The 15,677-nt window shown below is 50.4% G+C and overlaps 1 protein-coding gene across 3 annotated transcripts in view; it reads left to right on the forward strand.

Moving 5' to 3' along the window:
* GMDS (GDP-mannose 4,6-dehydratase) overlaps positions 1-15,677 on the forward strand; it is a 494,691-nt gene that overhangs the window by 426,352 nt on the left and 52,662 nt on the right. Inside the window, exons 8-10 of one of the 3 annotated variants that reach the window (XM_081247794.1) lie at positions 698-794; positions 13,433-13,619; positions 13,908-14,372. In XM_081247794.1, the coding sequence (XP_081103920.1) occupies positions 698-794; positions 13,433-13,619; positions 13,908-14,017 (394 nt within the window). In that variant the 3' untranslated portion in view covers positions 14,018-14,372. Of the gene's footprint in view, positions 1-697; positions 795-13,432; positions 13,620-13,907; positions 14,373-15,677 lie in introns of those variants that run through there. The other 2 variants (XM_081247793.1, XM_081247795.1) reach the window with 2 other exon arrangements.

A 15,677-nucleotide genomic window follows, 5' to 3' on the forward strand; every position in this document is an offset into this window, starting at 1 on the left:
TGCTTGTGGGATCCTGAACTGTTGTCGACTGTGGATGTTTAAGGAAGAAGACTTGTCCAAATAGCATCGTGGCTGAATCAGAGAAAGAAGAGACGCTGAAAGGCTGTCGCTTAGCAGGAAATCAGCTGATTCATTACGCACTTTTTGGAGGTTTAATCATGTGGGCTTTATCAATGGGGCCAACTGCTGCCTGGGTACAGCAAGGGCACTTGTGTGGAATACGGGGATGAAATGAATGGTTAATTAGGGTATGAAACTTATTCTAAAATGGAATGCATTCAATTTACAATAAATACTCCTAAAACTACAAAAATAAAAAAAAATAAGGAAGGGAGAGACAGGAGAGATTAATTCATAATAATTGACTTTATCAAGAATAGTCTAAAGAGGCACAGAATCTTTGAAATCCCTGAAAGTTGCCCAATTCCTTATTCTGGCTAATCTGTTCATTTCTGAGGTCTCACTTCTGAACATACCATGATTTTCCTTAAAGAGGAAGGAAAAGCCCTGCCCTTTTGACATAGATCTGGAAAGGCTTTAGAACCACTGTTGCCCTCATAACACGGTTAAGCACCGGCCTGTGTTTCCTGAGTTAATGAGCTTCTGGCTCCTTACAGGGAGAAGCCACGCTGCCCGGCAGCCTGGCCTGATGCTCCCAAGCAGGTTGGGGCTGATCAACTCTTTTTCTTCTTTCCAGGTGGGAAGGAGAGAATGAAAATGAAGTGGGCAGGTGCCAAGAGACCGGCAAAGTTCACGTGACCGTGGATCTCAAGTACTACCGACCAACTGAAGTGGTAAGAGTCTCGGCCCTGGCGGCAGGGCCACACCCAGCCGCTGGCTGGGAAATACTAACTGGTCGCTGCAGCCAGGCTTCCCACCTCTGCCCCGGGCTCTCTGTCGTCCCTCAGTGCGCGTTCCCCAAACCAGAGTCCAGGGAATTGCATTTGGGGTGTTATTCTCGCCACAAAATGCATTGCTGTGTAAAGGAAAACGGGGTAACACACACCCAGGGAAAGAGCTGGTTTCCGAAATGGAGGCTCAGATCAAAGGCGGATCCCATCAAGGTAGTGGCCTGACTGATGGCTGAGCCCCGGTACCTGCAGGTCGTCTGCCTTCCAAGGCCCCCCCTGACCCACAGGGTCTGGAGATCACGGTGCACACGCTCACGTACACACAGACACGCACTCATACACACCCACATAAACACACTCATATGCACTCACACATGCTCACATACACTCACATGCACACTCACATATACTTAAACACACATGTACTCATACACATACTCACATGTACTCACATACACATACTCACGCTCACACATGCACACACATGCACTCACATACACACGCACAAACCTGAGCGGTGTTAAGCCGTGCACACTTTTTAAGCCTCAGCTCAAGTACTGTCCTGGTTGTGAATCCTTTTCTGGCCGATATACTACCACCACTGAACTTTCTACTTTTTCCTTTGTATCTGTTGATACATTATATGCTATACATAACTATATTATAACACCTATTATAATTTACTATACTCATTTGGTTACGTGTTCTTCTCCAAAGAGTTTCTCCAAACTCTTTGAGGAGAAGGACTTTTTTTTGCTATCTTAGATGATAAATTCAGTGCTTAATGATTATTGGTGGATGAGTGGATAAACGCGTAAATTTCTGAATACAGAAGTTCCTGTATGTATTCAAACTTTTACTGAATGAGTGAACACGCATTATCTATTAATTTGATAGGTGAAAGAATCCCCCTTGTTTATATAAGCTTTTCTCTACCCCTCACCCCGCAATTTGCCGTTGGTCTTCCAATTTTATTGATGGTTCTTTCTCCACCTGATATTTACTTTAGTATTTTTAAAAACATGACTAGTCACTAATTACTAATGTTTCATACCCTCCTAATCTGTAATAATACTTTATCAAATACTAAATTTTAAAATACAAAAATATAAAAAGAAGCTCCTATATTAAGAAATGACCTACAGGTTGTTTGAGCATAACATGCTCCTTTCCTAGATTTATAAGAACTTCTAGCTTGGTGTTGTCACTTAAATGTGGGCCACGTTCACTGTGGTGACAAAACTCAACGTTTTAAAGGTACCTAAAGGTGATAGAAAGCAGCAGCTTCAGAGAGAAATGTTCAAACGTGGTGGTTCCCGGACGAAATGTATATTAACCGTGAAAATAGAATCCTGGAACCTGTTTTACCTGTGCTTGAACCAAATTCCTATCTGTTGTACAACTTTCCGAGATCAGGAAAGCCACGGTGAAGAAGGATCGAAAGTGAACCTGTCACCGGTAATCACCCTTCAAACTGTCTTGTTTCAAACAAAGGAAAACACTTCATTTCATGCACTCATACACACAGGAGCGAATAAAAAGGAAAGGAAATCAGCAGTGCTTGGCGACTGGGGCTGTGGAGTCTGCATTGTCCTGGCCCGGGCGGGGCCGGTCTTTGACACACAGTGAACAATGGTGCCAGTGCTGATGGGGGTGGGTGTGGCCAGCAGAGGATGTGCTGGTCCCAGGGAGGGGACACCAGCATGCTCCTGCTGACACAGCAAGGAGACCCGGCTGTGGAGCCTCCCACCGGGCCCAGAGATGGGCCACAGGCTCTCGTTTCTCTGGGACATAAACAGGCAGCTTTCTTTCTGTGCTCGCGAATGAAAACTCATCTCAGTGGAAAACGGACGGAGCCAACCCTCAGCCCCTGTAACAACCTCACCGTGGCCCTTCCCGTTTCCAAAGCTAGGAGGTCGTTAAGAACAGCTTGTCTGTCAAACTTACTTGGTCTCTGTGTGGGGTTGATAAGGACCCTTGGGCTCACAGGACAGTTCTTGAAGTCCCTGTGGACGCTCTTTCCTGCCGAGGCTCCACGTCCGTCCTCTTGTTCTGGCCAGTGTCCCTGTCGTACCTGTTCTGCAACTCTGTTTGCACAAAAGACGTTTGAACGTGAGGGCGCCCTCCCATTTCCCAGGCTCTTCTCTCACCCATCTAGCTCTCTCCACCACCCGGGTCCCCTTTACTGCCTCTGGTCTTGGATTTTGAAGGCTGCGGTAATTTTGTCCACTCCACTCAGCACAGGGCTCTGTCGGGCAAGCCTTCTTGTGTGGTGAGGCTAAACTTTTCACCTCATTCCTCAGAACAGCAGTTTTCCCAGCACTTGGATCAGCTTGACAGCCTTACAAGGAGTTGCCTCGGGGCTGACAGTGTTCCTCCAGGTGAAAGGGGATGAGAACTGGAGCCCGCCTGCGAGCTTGCACTTGGGCCTGTGCCGTACACAACACACCCGGGGGGGCGCTGGCACGAGGCCTGAGAAGCCCTTGATGTGGGGAGACGTGTAATTCTCAGTGTCCAGTTGTGTCCTTCCCTATTCTGAGGTCAAGTCCATCTTCCAAGTACCAGAGCCTGCTTCTCATCCTTCCTCGCTTTCTAGAAAAGCTGTTCTCCTGATCAGCTTTCATCCTGTGTCTTCAGCACCTAGGACACCCCGGAGACGAATGCATAAACTAGATCTTCCTAGAGTCCAGTGGGTCCAGAATGATCGAAAGAAAAAAAATGCCGTAAAGAAAATTTGGGGGGAAAAAGCAGGTCATAGAACACCGGTATCCTAACGCAAGACTAAAGGGAGATAAAGATTTACATTGTTTTCTGAATGAGATTCAGACCAAGGCAGGCTGTTTACGCAGCACAGGCCGGCATTGACCCCAAAGAGGCCGCCAGTGATTCTGTACAGAGCAGACCTCCCAGCTGAAAACCTTTCCCTCGTTGGTTTTGTCACCGCAAAATCTTTGGTCCTGCTTCTGCTCCAGAGTGGAAAGTCCTGAAAGTTTTTGTTCTGAGCTTAGGACTCTGGCGTCCAGTTGAGCTGAGCGGAATCCTATTTTCCGGTTCCTTCTCTGGACACCTCTGGGCTTCCCTTGCATGTTTAGGAGTTCTACTGCTGTGGGAAGCTTCATCCTAGAAACTGGACTTTACATTCCCCCTTGCCTCTGAATCCCAGCATCGGTGATGGCGACACGAATACTTGGGTTCTGTACCTCTGTCTCCTCGGGCGTTTCCTCTGCCTGTACACGTATGCAGAGCCCTGGCATCGTGCATTTGTGTGCGGGGAAGAAGCGGGGTTGGGCTTAAGGCCAGACGGCCTGAGTTACCAGATGTGTGAACTCAGGCGTGTTACTTCGCAGTGCCTCTGTTTGGCTGGCTTTAAAGATGGGATTAATAGTCAAACTTCTTTCAAAGAATTGCTGGAGAATTAAGAGAGTCACGTACACCAAGTGCTCATTAGAGCAGTGTCTGGCACATGGTAAGATACCAATATTGATGCTGTTATTGTTAGTTATTAATTCATTCAGCAAATGTTTACCACGCCCTGTGTTAGACCCTAAGAATTCAGCATGGACGAGACAGACACATGCGGCCCTCATGGAGGATGTAGAGAGGAATAGGTCAGTTACTCAAGTTGAGTGCCTTTTGAAAAGCAGAAGGACATCACTGGTGAAGTGTACGTATTAACCACTAAAAAGTCAATAACATGGTATAATCAGGGCTTCTAGCAAACGCTAATAGGTACTCTGATTTTTTTATTCTTGTTTTATCTTGATTTTTATCCTTTCTGACCCTCTTTCTGAAGATTCAATAGCTATTCAGTGGTATGGAATTGTCATATAAATAGGAGAAAATTAACACTGACCTATATTACTTAATTTAAAATAATAACAAAGATGTCTTCTTTTTGTTTGAGAATTTTTCACTTGGAAAATTCACAAAGGTTGGATTAGGAAGTATTCATCCTAATGTGCCAAATTTTGATGACACCAGATGTTCAGTTCACTTAAAAAAAAAAAAAAAAAAACTAAGATTTTGTTTTTTTCAGTGAAACAAACAAAAAAATTGCCTTTTTTCTGCGGAGCATTTTAGGAAATGGCATGGGAAACACATTAATAGACCGAAATTGAAATCACCTATTTTCCACGAAAAATGTCTTGATTTAAGCTCTACTGGGTGATGGAGCTAAGTTTTTCCTTGCTGTATTATTTGTCTTTAACATTCGCTTTTCTTGCCATTGTATTTCTAATGTCCTCAGCTGTGATTGGTTTTTGCTTTCTTTGCTTACTTAATGTTTATTCGCATTCTTTATAGATACTAGAAAAAATTCCTGAGTTAAAATCTAGAGCTGGGAAAGCAGTAACTTCAAAGAAGGCCAAGAGGCTAGTTAAAGCAACACCTTCCTTCAGTAAAAACATGTGGCCTGTTTCTAATCAGATTACCATATGCTCGTTGAGTTGTCCCCTCTGCAAACTTTTCCTAATATTTTTCTGTAAATGATGTTAAGTTAAATGGCCCATAATTGCTTGTTCTATCTCATAACCCTGTTTAGAATAATGCTGGTAACACTTTCCAGACCTCAGGAATCTGATCTGTCAGCAGAAGACTTGTATAAATACCAGTTAGAGCTTCGCCCAGCGCCATCCCTGGACACTGGGGGTCTTGAAACGGCCCCTTCTTCCCCCGTAGCTGTTCTCACCCCCTCGCACATGTCCCTGCCCTTAGCAGGAAACTGGACCCTCCCTTCGCCACGATCTGCCTCCTCCGGCTCTGCCAGAAGCGCCCATCTCTCCGGGTCCTCATCCTTCTGACCTCCAGGGCTCTAATCCCACCCCTACGCCCCTGCTTTCCTTTGTTCCTCGTCTGGATGGTGGGGGCCAGGCGGAGAGGGAGCAGACACAGCAGTGAAGGGCGAGCCCCTCTCGCTGCCCTGGGACCTGGAAGAGGAGAGGCCGGGCTCCTTGTTCTGTAAGCGTCCACTCGCAGGCCCCGCGCGCTCCGCCTTCATAACTGCCGGAGCGCAGCGGCCCGCAGTGCTGTGTCACAGTGCCTCCTCGTTCGTAATTATTCTCTGAACTTCTTACTGCCTGTATTTCACAGATAGTTTATATCTCTGCGTCACTGTGCATGTGCTGGAAGCCTCCTTCTTCGGTTCCTCATACTAATCTTTCTATCCCTCCTTAAGTCACGCTGGCCTTTCCTGCGCTTCTCCTTCCTTGAACTTAACCGGGAGAGCTGTAGTTTCAGTCTCTCCAGTTGAGGCTCAGCTATTCCACATTGTGGCCTCCGTGCTTCACAGGACCCCGTACAGAACCCCCAGGGTGGGTGACATTCCTCCTAAAGCCTGGGCTCTTCCCTCGGCTCCTGTCCCCTCAAGAGCGTTTACGTCTAATGAAATAATAATTGTGTCCCGACCATAATGCCCCCGACTTCCTCCTGTTTTTCCTTGAAGGGTTTATGATTAGATCCAGATTAGAAGGATGCCATTAAAGACTTAAATATCTCGGTGAATATACATAACTATATACCTTCCCTTATATTAAAAAATTATTTTTTAACTTTTTTATTAAACAAAAATTTTTTTGTTTGCATCCAGAAATCTCCCTGGCGGCCTTAATGTAGATGCTTTCATTCCTTGTACCAACAGGGAATTCCTCTAAAATCTGTACCTTTGTTCCATAAAAGCTGAGCAGGTAATGACTACCCTCATTTGTAATCATAGTAATGACCTCTTGACATCTACAACATAAATTCCAACATCTTGGAAATGTGTTGTAGACTCTGCAGCTACTTTCTTTAGGAAGAGCCATCTGTTCCCCAGCTCAGCCGCTACCTGCAGGGGCTCTGGTCACTCGCAGGAAAGAATTCCTCCGGGAGATGCGACCAGCCACTCCCTCTTCACTCTCATCTCCGGCCACTGGCATCTGTATTCCAGAATTTTAGGAATCCCCATTTGCTGTTTGTTTGTTTCTTAAATCAGCGGTGCTGTTCCCGTTCTATCAAGCCATAATTATCTTCTGAAATAACTGTAATTCAGAAACCTTTTCATGGAGATTTCATAGATAACACTATCTGTGTTTCCTTCTTCCACCTGTTCTGCTCTATGCGTCCGACAAGGCTCATAATTCCTTAGCAAGTTTAATTGTTTTTCCTAGCACAGTGTTCACTTGTGGACACTAGCTATTGTGGGTTCCCCAGAGCTCCGTCTCTGTCTGTCTGCACCGGCCTTTCTCTTCCCTCGAGGCCTCCTCTGGCTTCGCTTCCACACCCTGGCTCAGGGCAGACTGGTCTGTTCACTCACCGTCACACCTGCTGGCACAGTTGAGCGCTCACTTGACTGCCGTGGTCGGAAGCCTCCGAGCTTCTCCCCACAGCTGATGGTCTTGCTTCCTAACTCGGCAGCTCTGCTTGGCCTCCTGCACAATCACACGTGATGTGCTTGGCCTGCTGGTGAACACCCAGCTCCACTCAGCCGCTGTTCAAAGCAGGCCCTATACCTAATAGCCAGATCCGGTTTGTGCATTTTGTAATGCAGTCCTAAACTAAGAAACGGACCAGTGCCCAGGTACTAAAAGATTCTGCAGTTTTTAGGATTCGTTACAGGAATCCTTTAGTGCATTCATCACATACATTTAAAATATAATTCTTATTTACCTTCAGCTTCTCAGAAGGTATATCAGCACATATAGAGTAGCCCTATAGGGTTGAGGCCTTAGAGATTTAATTCAGAAGGAATGTTTATTGAATTCCTACTGTGGAAGTGAGTCCTCGTAGCAGGTGGGTGAGGGAAGGCCCTCAGCTGGCAGTGAGTCTCCCCCAGGTGGGGGGACGGCTCGGCAGCTGCAGGCTGGGCTGGGGCAGGAGCAGTGGGGCGCTCACTGGACCAGGCGGTGGCGGCCAGAACAGTAACAGGCGACAGGACGCTGCAGAGATGGAGAGCTCAGGGTCAGGGACCAGATCGGATGGTGACGCACAGGTGGTGGGAACTGGGGTGCCGTCACCCCGTCGGGGACCCGGGGACAGGACTCCCTTCGCGGGGCAGGGGCCTCAGGGCCTCGGGGCGCTGGTGGCCTGGTGTAGAGGAAGGCAGTCGGGTTTGGGGCTACGTGTACGTGAGGTGAGTTGAGGCCCTGAGAGGGGCATTTGGGGCCAGGGGGTCGTGAGCAGGAACTGGTCCCCGGCCAGGCAGGTTTGGATGCAGGAGGTCAGTCTCAGAAACTCGGGCTGAGGAGACTGGTTAAGAATTCATGTATGAAGCATTTGTGTCCAAGAGCCACGGGGCCGGACTGAAGGGCTCCCCGACCCCCATCATGAGCCCCTGCCTTCGAGGCTCCTCAGAGGTTTCAACGGCTGATGCCAAAGAGCTGACGTGAACTGGAAGGTGATTCCTGCCTCAGTTCAGGCAAACTGCATTTCAGAGGTAAGCAGAGACCTAATTCCAAACTGATGTGCCCCGGAGGGCGGGATGCGAAGCATCTTGGTTCGTAAGGATGGAAGGCTCGTCTGAGTATAAGGTGCTTTTATCACTGTCATCATTGTAATTATCGCCGTCAGCAGCCTCATACAGGCCTGTGAAATCATTAGTTAGCAGGAGACATCTGAAGGCCTCCTTCGAGCTCTTCAGTTTTCGTGTTTTTCAATATGTCTTTGGTTTTTGGCCCCCACAGCTTCGGGCAGAAAAGGTCATTTGCTGTTGAGCGCGGCCAGCTCTGCTTCTTGATCCTATGGTGGAGCCGATGGTCCTGGTGAAAGTGAGGAGGTGGGTTTCCCCTCAGATTCTGCAAAAGTCTGTTCCCAGAGGCTGTCCCAGGCCCCGGGATCCAGCACGTTCCGGGGCGACCCCTGGAACTTCGGTATCGCTGATGGGCTGGGGGACCAGCCGCCCTCCGTCACTTCCCTGCCCCCTCACCGTCTTCCTCCCGCGGAAATCTTCCTGCGAAAACCCGTCTCTGTGCTTGCTTCTCAGAGGCAGCTGGACATCACTTTTACAGCTGAAAATCTATGTTGGTTTCCCATTGCTGCTGCAACAAACGGTCACAAAGCAGCTGAAAACTGCACAAACGCGTTATCTTACGGTTGCAGAGGACGGAAGCTGAACTGAGTTTCACGGGACTAAAATCAAGGCATTGACAGAGCTGTGCTCCTTCTGGAGAGGGCTCTACTGGAAGAAAACACTGAATTAATCACTTTGACCCGTTGCCAACTGGACCACAGTGTCTCCTGCTGTGTGGAAAACGCATTATCAATCACCTTGAGGAGGAGGAAGAGTTGGAAGATTCTAGTTAACTGTCAGTTTAAAGTTTCAGACACACCCTCAAAAAACACAGTGAACGTGCACCTGGGCCACTGCAGACAAGGTCCAACCACGCATACGTCTGAGGGAGCACCAGGCGAGGGCACGAGAACAGTAGGATCTGGGGGAGATTTGTGGCTTAAAAAGAGACCCAGAGAGCGTTCTGGGTTGGGGATGAAGCAGTGGCACCACAGAGACGTGGTGCAGGGACCACGTGGTCTCCCGTGGAGACGCCGGCCCTATGGGGGTGCTGGCGCCAGGGCCCCTCCCAGGCTCCCCCGCGGTGCATCTTCCGCTGTCTGGGCAGCGCTCGGCCCTCCTCCCCTCTCTTCTCACCCTCTTCTTCTTCCTGCATTTTGACCTCTTTTCCTTCCTTCCTGCTCTTGCTGTTAGTCTCACAACCAACCAGGAATCATCCTTAAGCCCTACAGAGTCCCTCTGCCTCCGAGATCACCCACCTGTCCTTTGACAGGTGTCTTCTGACCACTGACCGGTCACACTCTGAGGCGTCCCCTTAACCAGTTCCGTTAAGTTAAACAAGGTTCTTGGTGGAGACTGACTCTTAAACAGTTTGCAGCTTTTGTGATTCACGGGCAATGTCGGGAACGGGGGAGGACCCTTCTCTCCTAAGACAGGGATTTGTTAATCTCATAAACATGGGTCCTTAACACTCGTTCCAAGAAGATCAATCTAAATACACTTTTATTCATTTTTTTTACATATTCTTCAACTTTATAATGAAATGTCTCCCTATTTTTCAGGGATTTTTGTTGAGAATGAAATTAATTCTATGCAGAGTGATATTAGGAAGGCACGGTACATTTTAAGTTCAGATTGTTTCTATTATTTTTGGAAAATAGTTCAGCGGAGGAAATGAGGCAACTGTGATCCTCTAAAACCACAGTTGAACTTGGGGGAATATGTCGAGTTTTCTCTAAGGCACGTTAAGATGTTGAAGAGAAATATTCGATTTAGTTTTAGCTTTGGAAGGTTAGGCTTGCAGTGTCTTCCTCTTTGCGCACCTGTTTTGGTGAAAATTTCAGTCAGATGTATTGAAGTAGGCTTTGGATATGCTGTCCAAAACAGGTAACCAAAATACCGTTTTTATTACTACTACATTTCCCAGATGAAGAGGACTGACCTCACTGAGGATGGCTCTCTTGCTAATAATGTCAGCGTACAGTGACAGTGTGAAGAAATCAGAATTCTAACGGCTTGTGGATCAGATCAATAGGAAAAACAAAAGAGAGAGAATGTGGGTGAGAACAGTTGTGATTTTCCTATGAGGCCCTTGTGCTGAGTGCCGCCCGCTGAGGTGAGAGAGGAGCCGTTTTCACAGTCTGGCTCATCCGTGGACGTGGCGTACATGCCCGTGGACGTGGGGCCTGTTCTGGGGCCAGTGGATGTGGCGTACATGCCCATGGACGTGGGGCCTGTTCTGGGGCCCGTGGACGTGGCGTGCATGCCCGTGGATGTGGTCTGTCCTCGGGTTGGTGAATATGACATACTCTCTTCGTGCACCAGCCCCTCCCAGCTGCCCTACAGGTGGGGTGGCTGCTGGTCCCTTGGCATCATCTCCTCCCCCGGCTGCTCAGGGAGGCTGAGCAGCCAGGGGTGGGGACAGGAACAAACAGCCCTGGGATGGGCGGCGAGAGCCTGGCCCAGTCACTGCGTGGTGCTGGGCGACCACACCCTGGCCCCGAGGGAGTGAGGACAGCTCAGCACCCACTGGAGTGAAACCAGGACGGCTTGTCCCATCAGGACAGTGGTGGCCAAGGCCACGGGGCTAACTCTTGGTGTCTTTAACATATTTAGCAAAAGGCCGGCACTTCCCCCCTGACATTGGGTTTGTCTGGCTAAACATGAAACAAAGCCTTTGCCTGTCCAGTGAGCGCGTCCACCGAGGTCACGTTTCTTCCCGTCCAGCTGCCTCACATCCGAGTCTGGATCCTACACAGTCTTGTGTTCACAGCTTCATCGCTCTGGGGCAAACACAGACGCCACGGCCGTGGCTTCCGGCTTTCTTCAGCAGGAACACCTTTGCACACATGCTTAGGTTGACGTCAGTCTTCCTGACTCAGGTGCCCCACTCCTCGCCTGCCCTCCCCGACCCTGGCTAAATGACGTTTAGGTTGTTGTGTCCCCAACCTCTGCTGAAACCCAAACCAGACCATCCACTGCCTACTAGAAATACTCTCCTTTCCTTGTCTGCATTTTTCATGATGTTGCTCTATATTTTTAAGTAATTCAACCTCTTTTCTGTCTTCCTCCCTCATCTTTATAATTTTTCCAGGCAGCTGGACTTCATTTCTGATACCCTTATACTTTATGGTCTGTATCCCAGGCTCAAAAGTAAAGTGTGTATTTATTTTAAACGTGAGTCGACGATATCATTATTTCTCCTGCATCTTCTGTCTGTGTGACATTTTGTGCCCTGACCATCACGTAGACAGTTAGGTCAGGGTGTGGTTTTTACAGGTATTGTTCATGTAAACCACTGGCAGTGGTTTTAGTTTATCCATCAAAAGGAAACAGCGAGGGGAAACACTGGGGTCAGATACGTAGGCGTTAAGATAGAAGGCGGCATTTGAAAGTGGCGCCTTTGGCTTCATCTTCACGTTCCCCTGACTCAGCATCCGTTTCCCCGTCTTCTGAATGAAGGATGACTACTGGGAAGGGAAATGAGCGTGTGTGAAGCAGCCTGAGATCGCACGATCAAAGATACCGTATTAGTGTAAACTGCTGCAATTTTTATCAAAGGAGACTCCTCAGACCGGACTCTGGATTCACCTGCCTGCGTTAGTCAGCAGCCCCTGCGTCCGCCGGGAGCCCCGAGCCTCTCCCCTCTTGGAGGTGCCTGTCTCGGTCCTACAGTCCATTTCTGGGTGTCGGAAAGAATCAGAGTCGGTCACGGCCCTGGAAGTTAAAACAGAGGACACGTGTCAGGTGTCCGCCGGCACTCAGGCGGGGGAGGGACGGGCGCAGGTTTGCAGGGCACCTGCTGTGGGTGACGGATGCCTGCCGGCTGGCACATCCTATCACCCTGGCCACTCACGATGGCGTTTGTGAAGCCCTGTTAGCAACCCCTCCACCCAGCTGGTCCTGTGCGGCCGGCACACTGCATAGAGTCCCGCTGCAGAACTTTCCAACTTCCCCAAGGCACCTAAGGGGTGGAGACCGGGGTGCGTTGGTGGCCAAAGTCTCGGGTGAAGACAGACCCAATGCACAGAGATAAGCGAGGTGGACTGAATGTGTGGAAATGGCGAGGAATACCCCCAAACGTGCAGGCTGCGTATGGGGCGGGTTCAGTGCAAGCAGTGGCCGAATGGTTTTCTCCACTTACTTCCCAGCGAAGCTCTCCTTTTGGGATAAAGGTCAGCGCCGTCGTGGGTGTGCGAGCGTCCGTGTGTCCTTAGAGAAGTGGCCGGAGACCACGTGACAGTGAGGTCTGTGCTCAGGCAAGAGTGGCAGGCGTGCGCGGCTGGGGGCCGCCTGGCCTGCAGGGCTCAGGCCGGGGGCCCTGCAGTCTCCAGAAGGCTGCTCAGAAGCTAACTGTCTGCGAGGGCTCATCTCAGAGCAGCTGCGAGTGGCCTGGGGGCTCTGGACCTGCAGGGACCGGGCAGCCGCGCGCCTGGTCTGCACTTGGAGGCTGTGTCCCCCATGCCCGCTTCAGCCTCGTGGAGAAGCACATGGAAGCTGGTTCTCCCCAGGGGAAAAATGCTCGAATACATCATTTCTTTAATGTAATTTTAGGGAAGCATCGATCCTTTCCAGTCTTCACGCTGAGAAAGTCAAACTGAACGGCCCAGTCTGCCCTTTCCTCTCTGGTCCCAAGTTTTCGCTTGGCTCCAGTATTCTTTATAGGGTTTTATTTTCTAAATGCCCATTTTGAGTGATTAGAACTTTATACGAACTGATGATGTGTAGCCGTCCCCTCACGCATCTGTAGCTAAGCCCCCCACAAATTCAGTGGGCGCTTTGGAAAAGCGAGACGGCTTTCCCTACCCCACAGACCATGGGGAGCTCTCACCCTCCAGGGGGGAGATTCATAGGACCCACACACCGAACTTGGCAATTTCAAAAGATCGTTTACCAATCAATTAAAGTTAAATTGACAGTGGAAGTTTGAAAGTCAAGATTCTGTGCCCAGATAGCCTTGGCCTTCCGACCCATCTTCAAGAAGCTCTGGGTCTACGTGGGCCATGTCTATGCAGTCGTATGTTTTTGATGCTTTGTGGTGGATGCTCAGTTCTCTGGTGGCTGAAGGTCTGTGGGACCACGACCCGTTGATTCCGTGCAGGGTACAGAGCACGTGGCCACTGAGTGTCTGATGACTGAGCGAGGGAACCCCACAGATAGATGCGGAGGAGGAACTCAGGCATCAGCTCGCCGCTTCAGGGACTGGATCAGTCAGCTTGATGGATTGCCTCTCCCGGGTGGTGATGTGTCTGCTGTGGTCTCAGCCGTGATGTGGATCAGCTTGTCAGGTCTGTGCACGCACACGTCTCTCCCTGTGTTGCGGGAGGGGCGGGGTATCAGCAGGGTTTAGAGACAAAGTCGACTTGAAGGCGAGGAGGTGAGAGCCCGGCCGCCACAGGGACGTGTTGACAGGTGGTGAGTCCTGGGATACCTGCCGCTGAGCACGGGCTCAGACTCTGGGGACTCAGGCAACGTGAAAATGATCTTTTAAGATCGGAAGTCATTTACCTTGTGAGCTTGTATGGGTTTTAGGTTATCGTTTTATATACGCAGGTAAGTTTACTGACTATTTCCAGGGATAATTCCACGGGGGAGCCAGAAGCTGTTGTGTGATGTGCCATCTCACTCTGGAGGGCCTGGCCCCCGTCGAGCTGGGCAGGTTTCAGCGAAAGACCACTTCCGCTGAGAGGAGCGACTCTTTCCTTCCCCCCAGACTGCAAACCCTCCGTCCCAGCTCTAAAGCCTGGTTGCAACACAGATTCCTGATCAGTCCCTCCTTCTCCTTTTTCCTCTGATGGAAGCAGCAGCTCAAGCCTCTGCGAGGGCAGCTTATGGGGGCAGGGGAAGGGGGGGGATCAGAGGACACAGACCTGACCATCCACTGCAGGGCTGAGCCTGTGAGCCGCGTACGGGCCGCCCAGGGGTCGCGGTGGCCCTGCTGGAGCGCGTCGCCCACCCTGTCACCTGTCCTTTCCGGGCGGGGCTGGCCCACGTTGTACTTACCTTGTAGACAAGTCTTTCTGAGCAGACCTGCTGGTCCTCCCAGCTGTGAGATGCAGCCCAGGAGGAGGTAAGTGCCGTGGCCTCTTGCTCTCTCGGGTACCCGGGCTCTTCCCTGGGCTCCAGGGATGTTCTCAAGGCCCCACGGGCCCACCTGGCCGCCCGGTCCTTCTTCAGCATGCCCTCGGGATTCTTAGAGTAGTTACTAGATTTAACTGAACAGGAGTATATTCTAGCGGAGTTTACAGCAGGCATAGTTTGAGGGAAAACCAAGCCTGCTTTTCCCACAGTCGGAGCCCCGTTATCGCCGTATCTGATGCCATGGGGCTTCCTCCCATGGAGAACGGTCTTTACACCTAAACTGCCTTGCTATTAAGGTCACACTTCACTTCAGCTCTGCCCAGCCTGCACCCTGTCGCTGTGTGGACCACAGGGGTCCCCGCTGCAGGCCCCCTCCTCAGACTCCCCCTCTTTACCTGCCTTTCCTTCTCTGAGCAGCCTGGACGCTCGCTGGGGACACCTGGCATCTGCAGCTACAGGCTTCCTGGCCTGGAGGCTTACAAGGTGCCACCTCTGTCCCCATGTGTCCAGGCCTGGTGGGCCAGTGGCTCATGGCCGTGGCCTCCAGGCCTGACGGGTGAGCACCGGGCCTTCCCCCTCGGGGCTTCTGGACAGTTCCTCACTGCCATTAAAAGCGGATGAGAATGGATTTGTTTATTCTCACTTCAGTTGCTTATACATTTCCTGACTCCAGGAAATGTGTAAGAAGTGTACTTACCTGTGTGCGTAGGGAGGGTGCGGCCTGTCTTAGGATGTCCTCAGTGCGGTAACGGATCTTCCTCCCAGAAAGCATGTTTTAAGTGATATGGGGGACCAGCCCCGACCAACCAAAGCCTGTTTTCCCAGTAACACGTCTAAAATGCAAATCAAAATACTTTAGCCACACCTCGTGACTGCAGGTAGAGTTGTTTCTCGGTGGAGGTGCACGTTCTGAGTCCCAGATCCGGGCGCTTCGAGCGGGCAGTGGGGAAGGACAGAGGCGGCCGTGTGTGGCCGGCGTGCGGGGCCTCCTGGGAGGCCAGGAAGAGAGGCCCCGGGAAGCCGTCCGCGCCTGACTCCTCTCGGCTACGTGTCCTCAAGCATCTTCCCCCGCTTCTGAGACCCAGGATCCTTGACGCAGCAGGTGGGCAGGAAGACAGGTGCTTTTTCAGATCACAGTCTGTTCAGCCCGCGTTTTGGCCTCGAAACCTTATGACTGGGCTTTGCTTTCTTCAAGTCACGTAAAAGCATGGCTAGCAGAGATGTGGTTCTGGTGGCACGTGGGGCTGTGCTTGTAATTCCTCCTC

Source organism: Mesoplodon bidens (assembly GCF_964165515.1).
Source record: "Mesoplodon bidens genome assembly, chromosome: 10".
NCBI lineage: Eukaryota > Metazoa > Chordata > Mammalia > Artiodactyla > Ziphiidae > Mesoplodon > Mesoplodon bidens.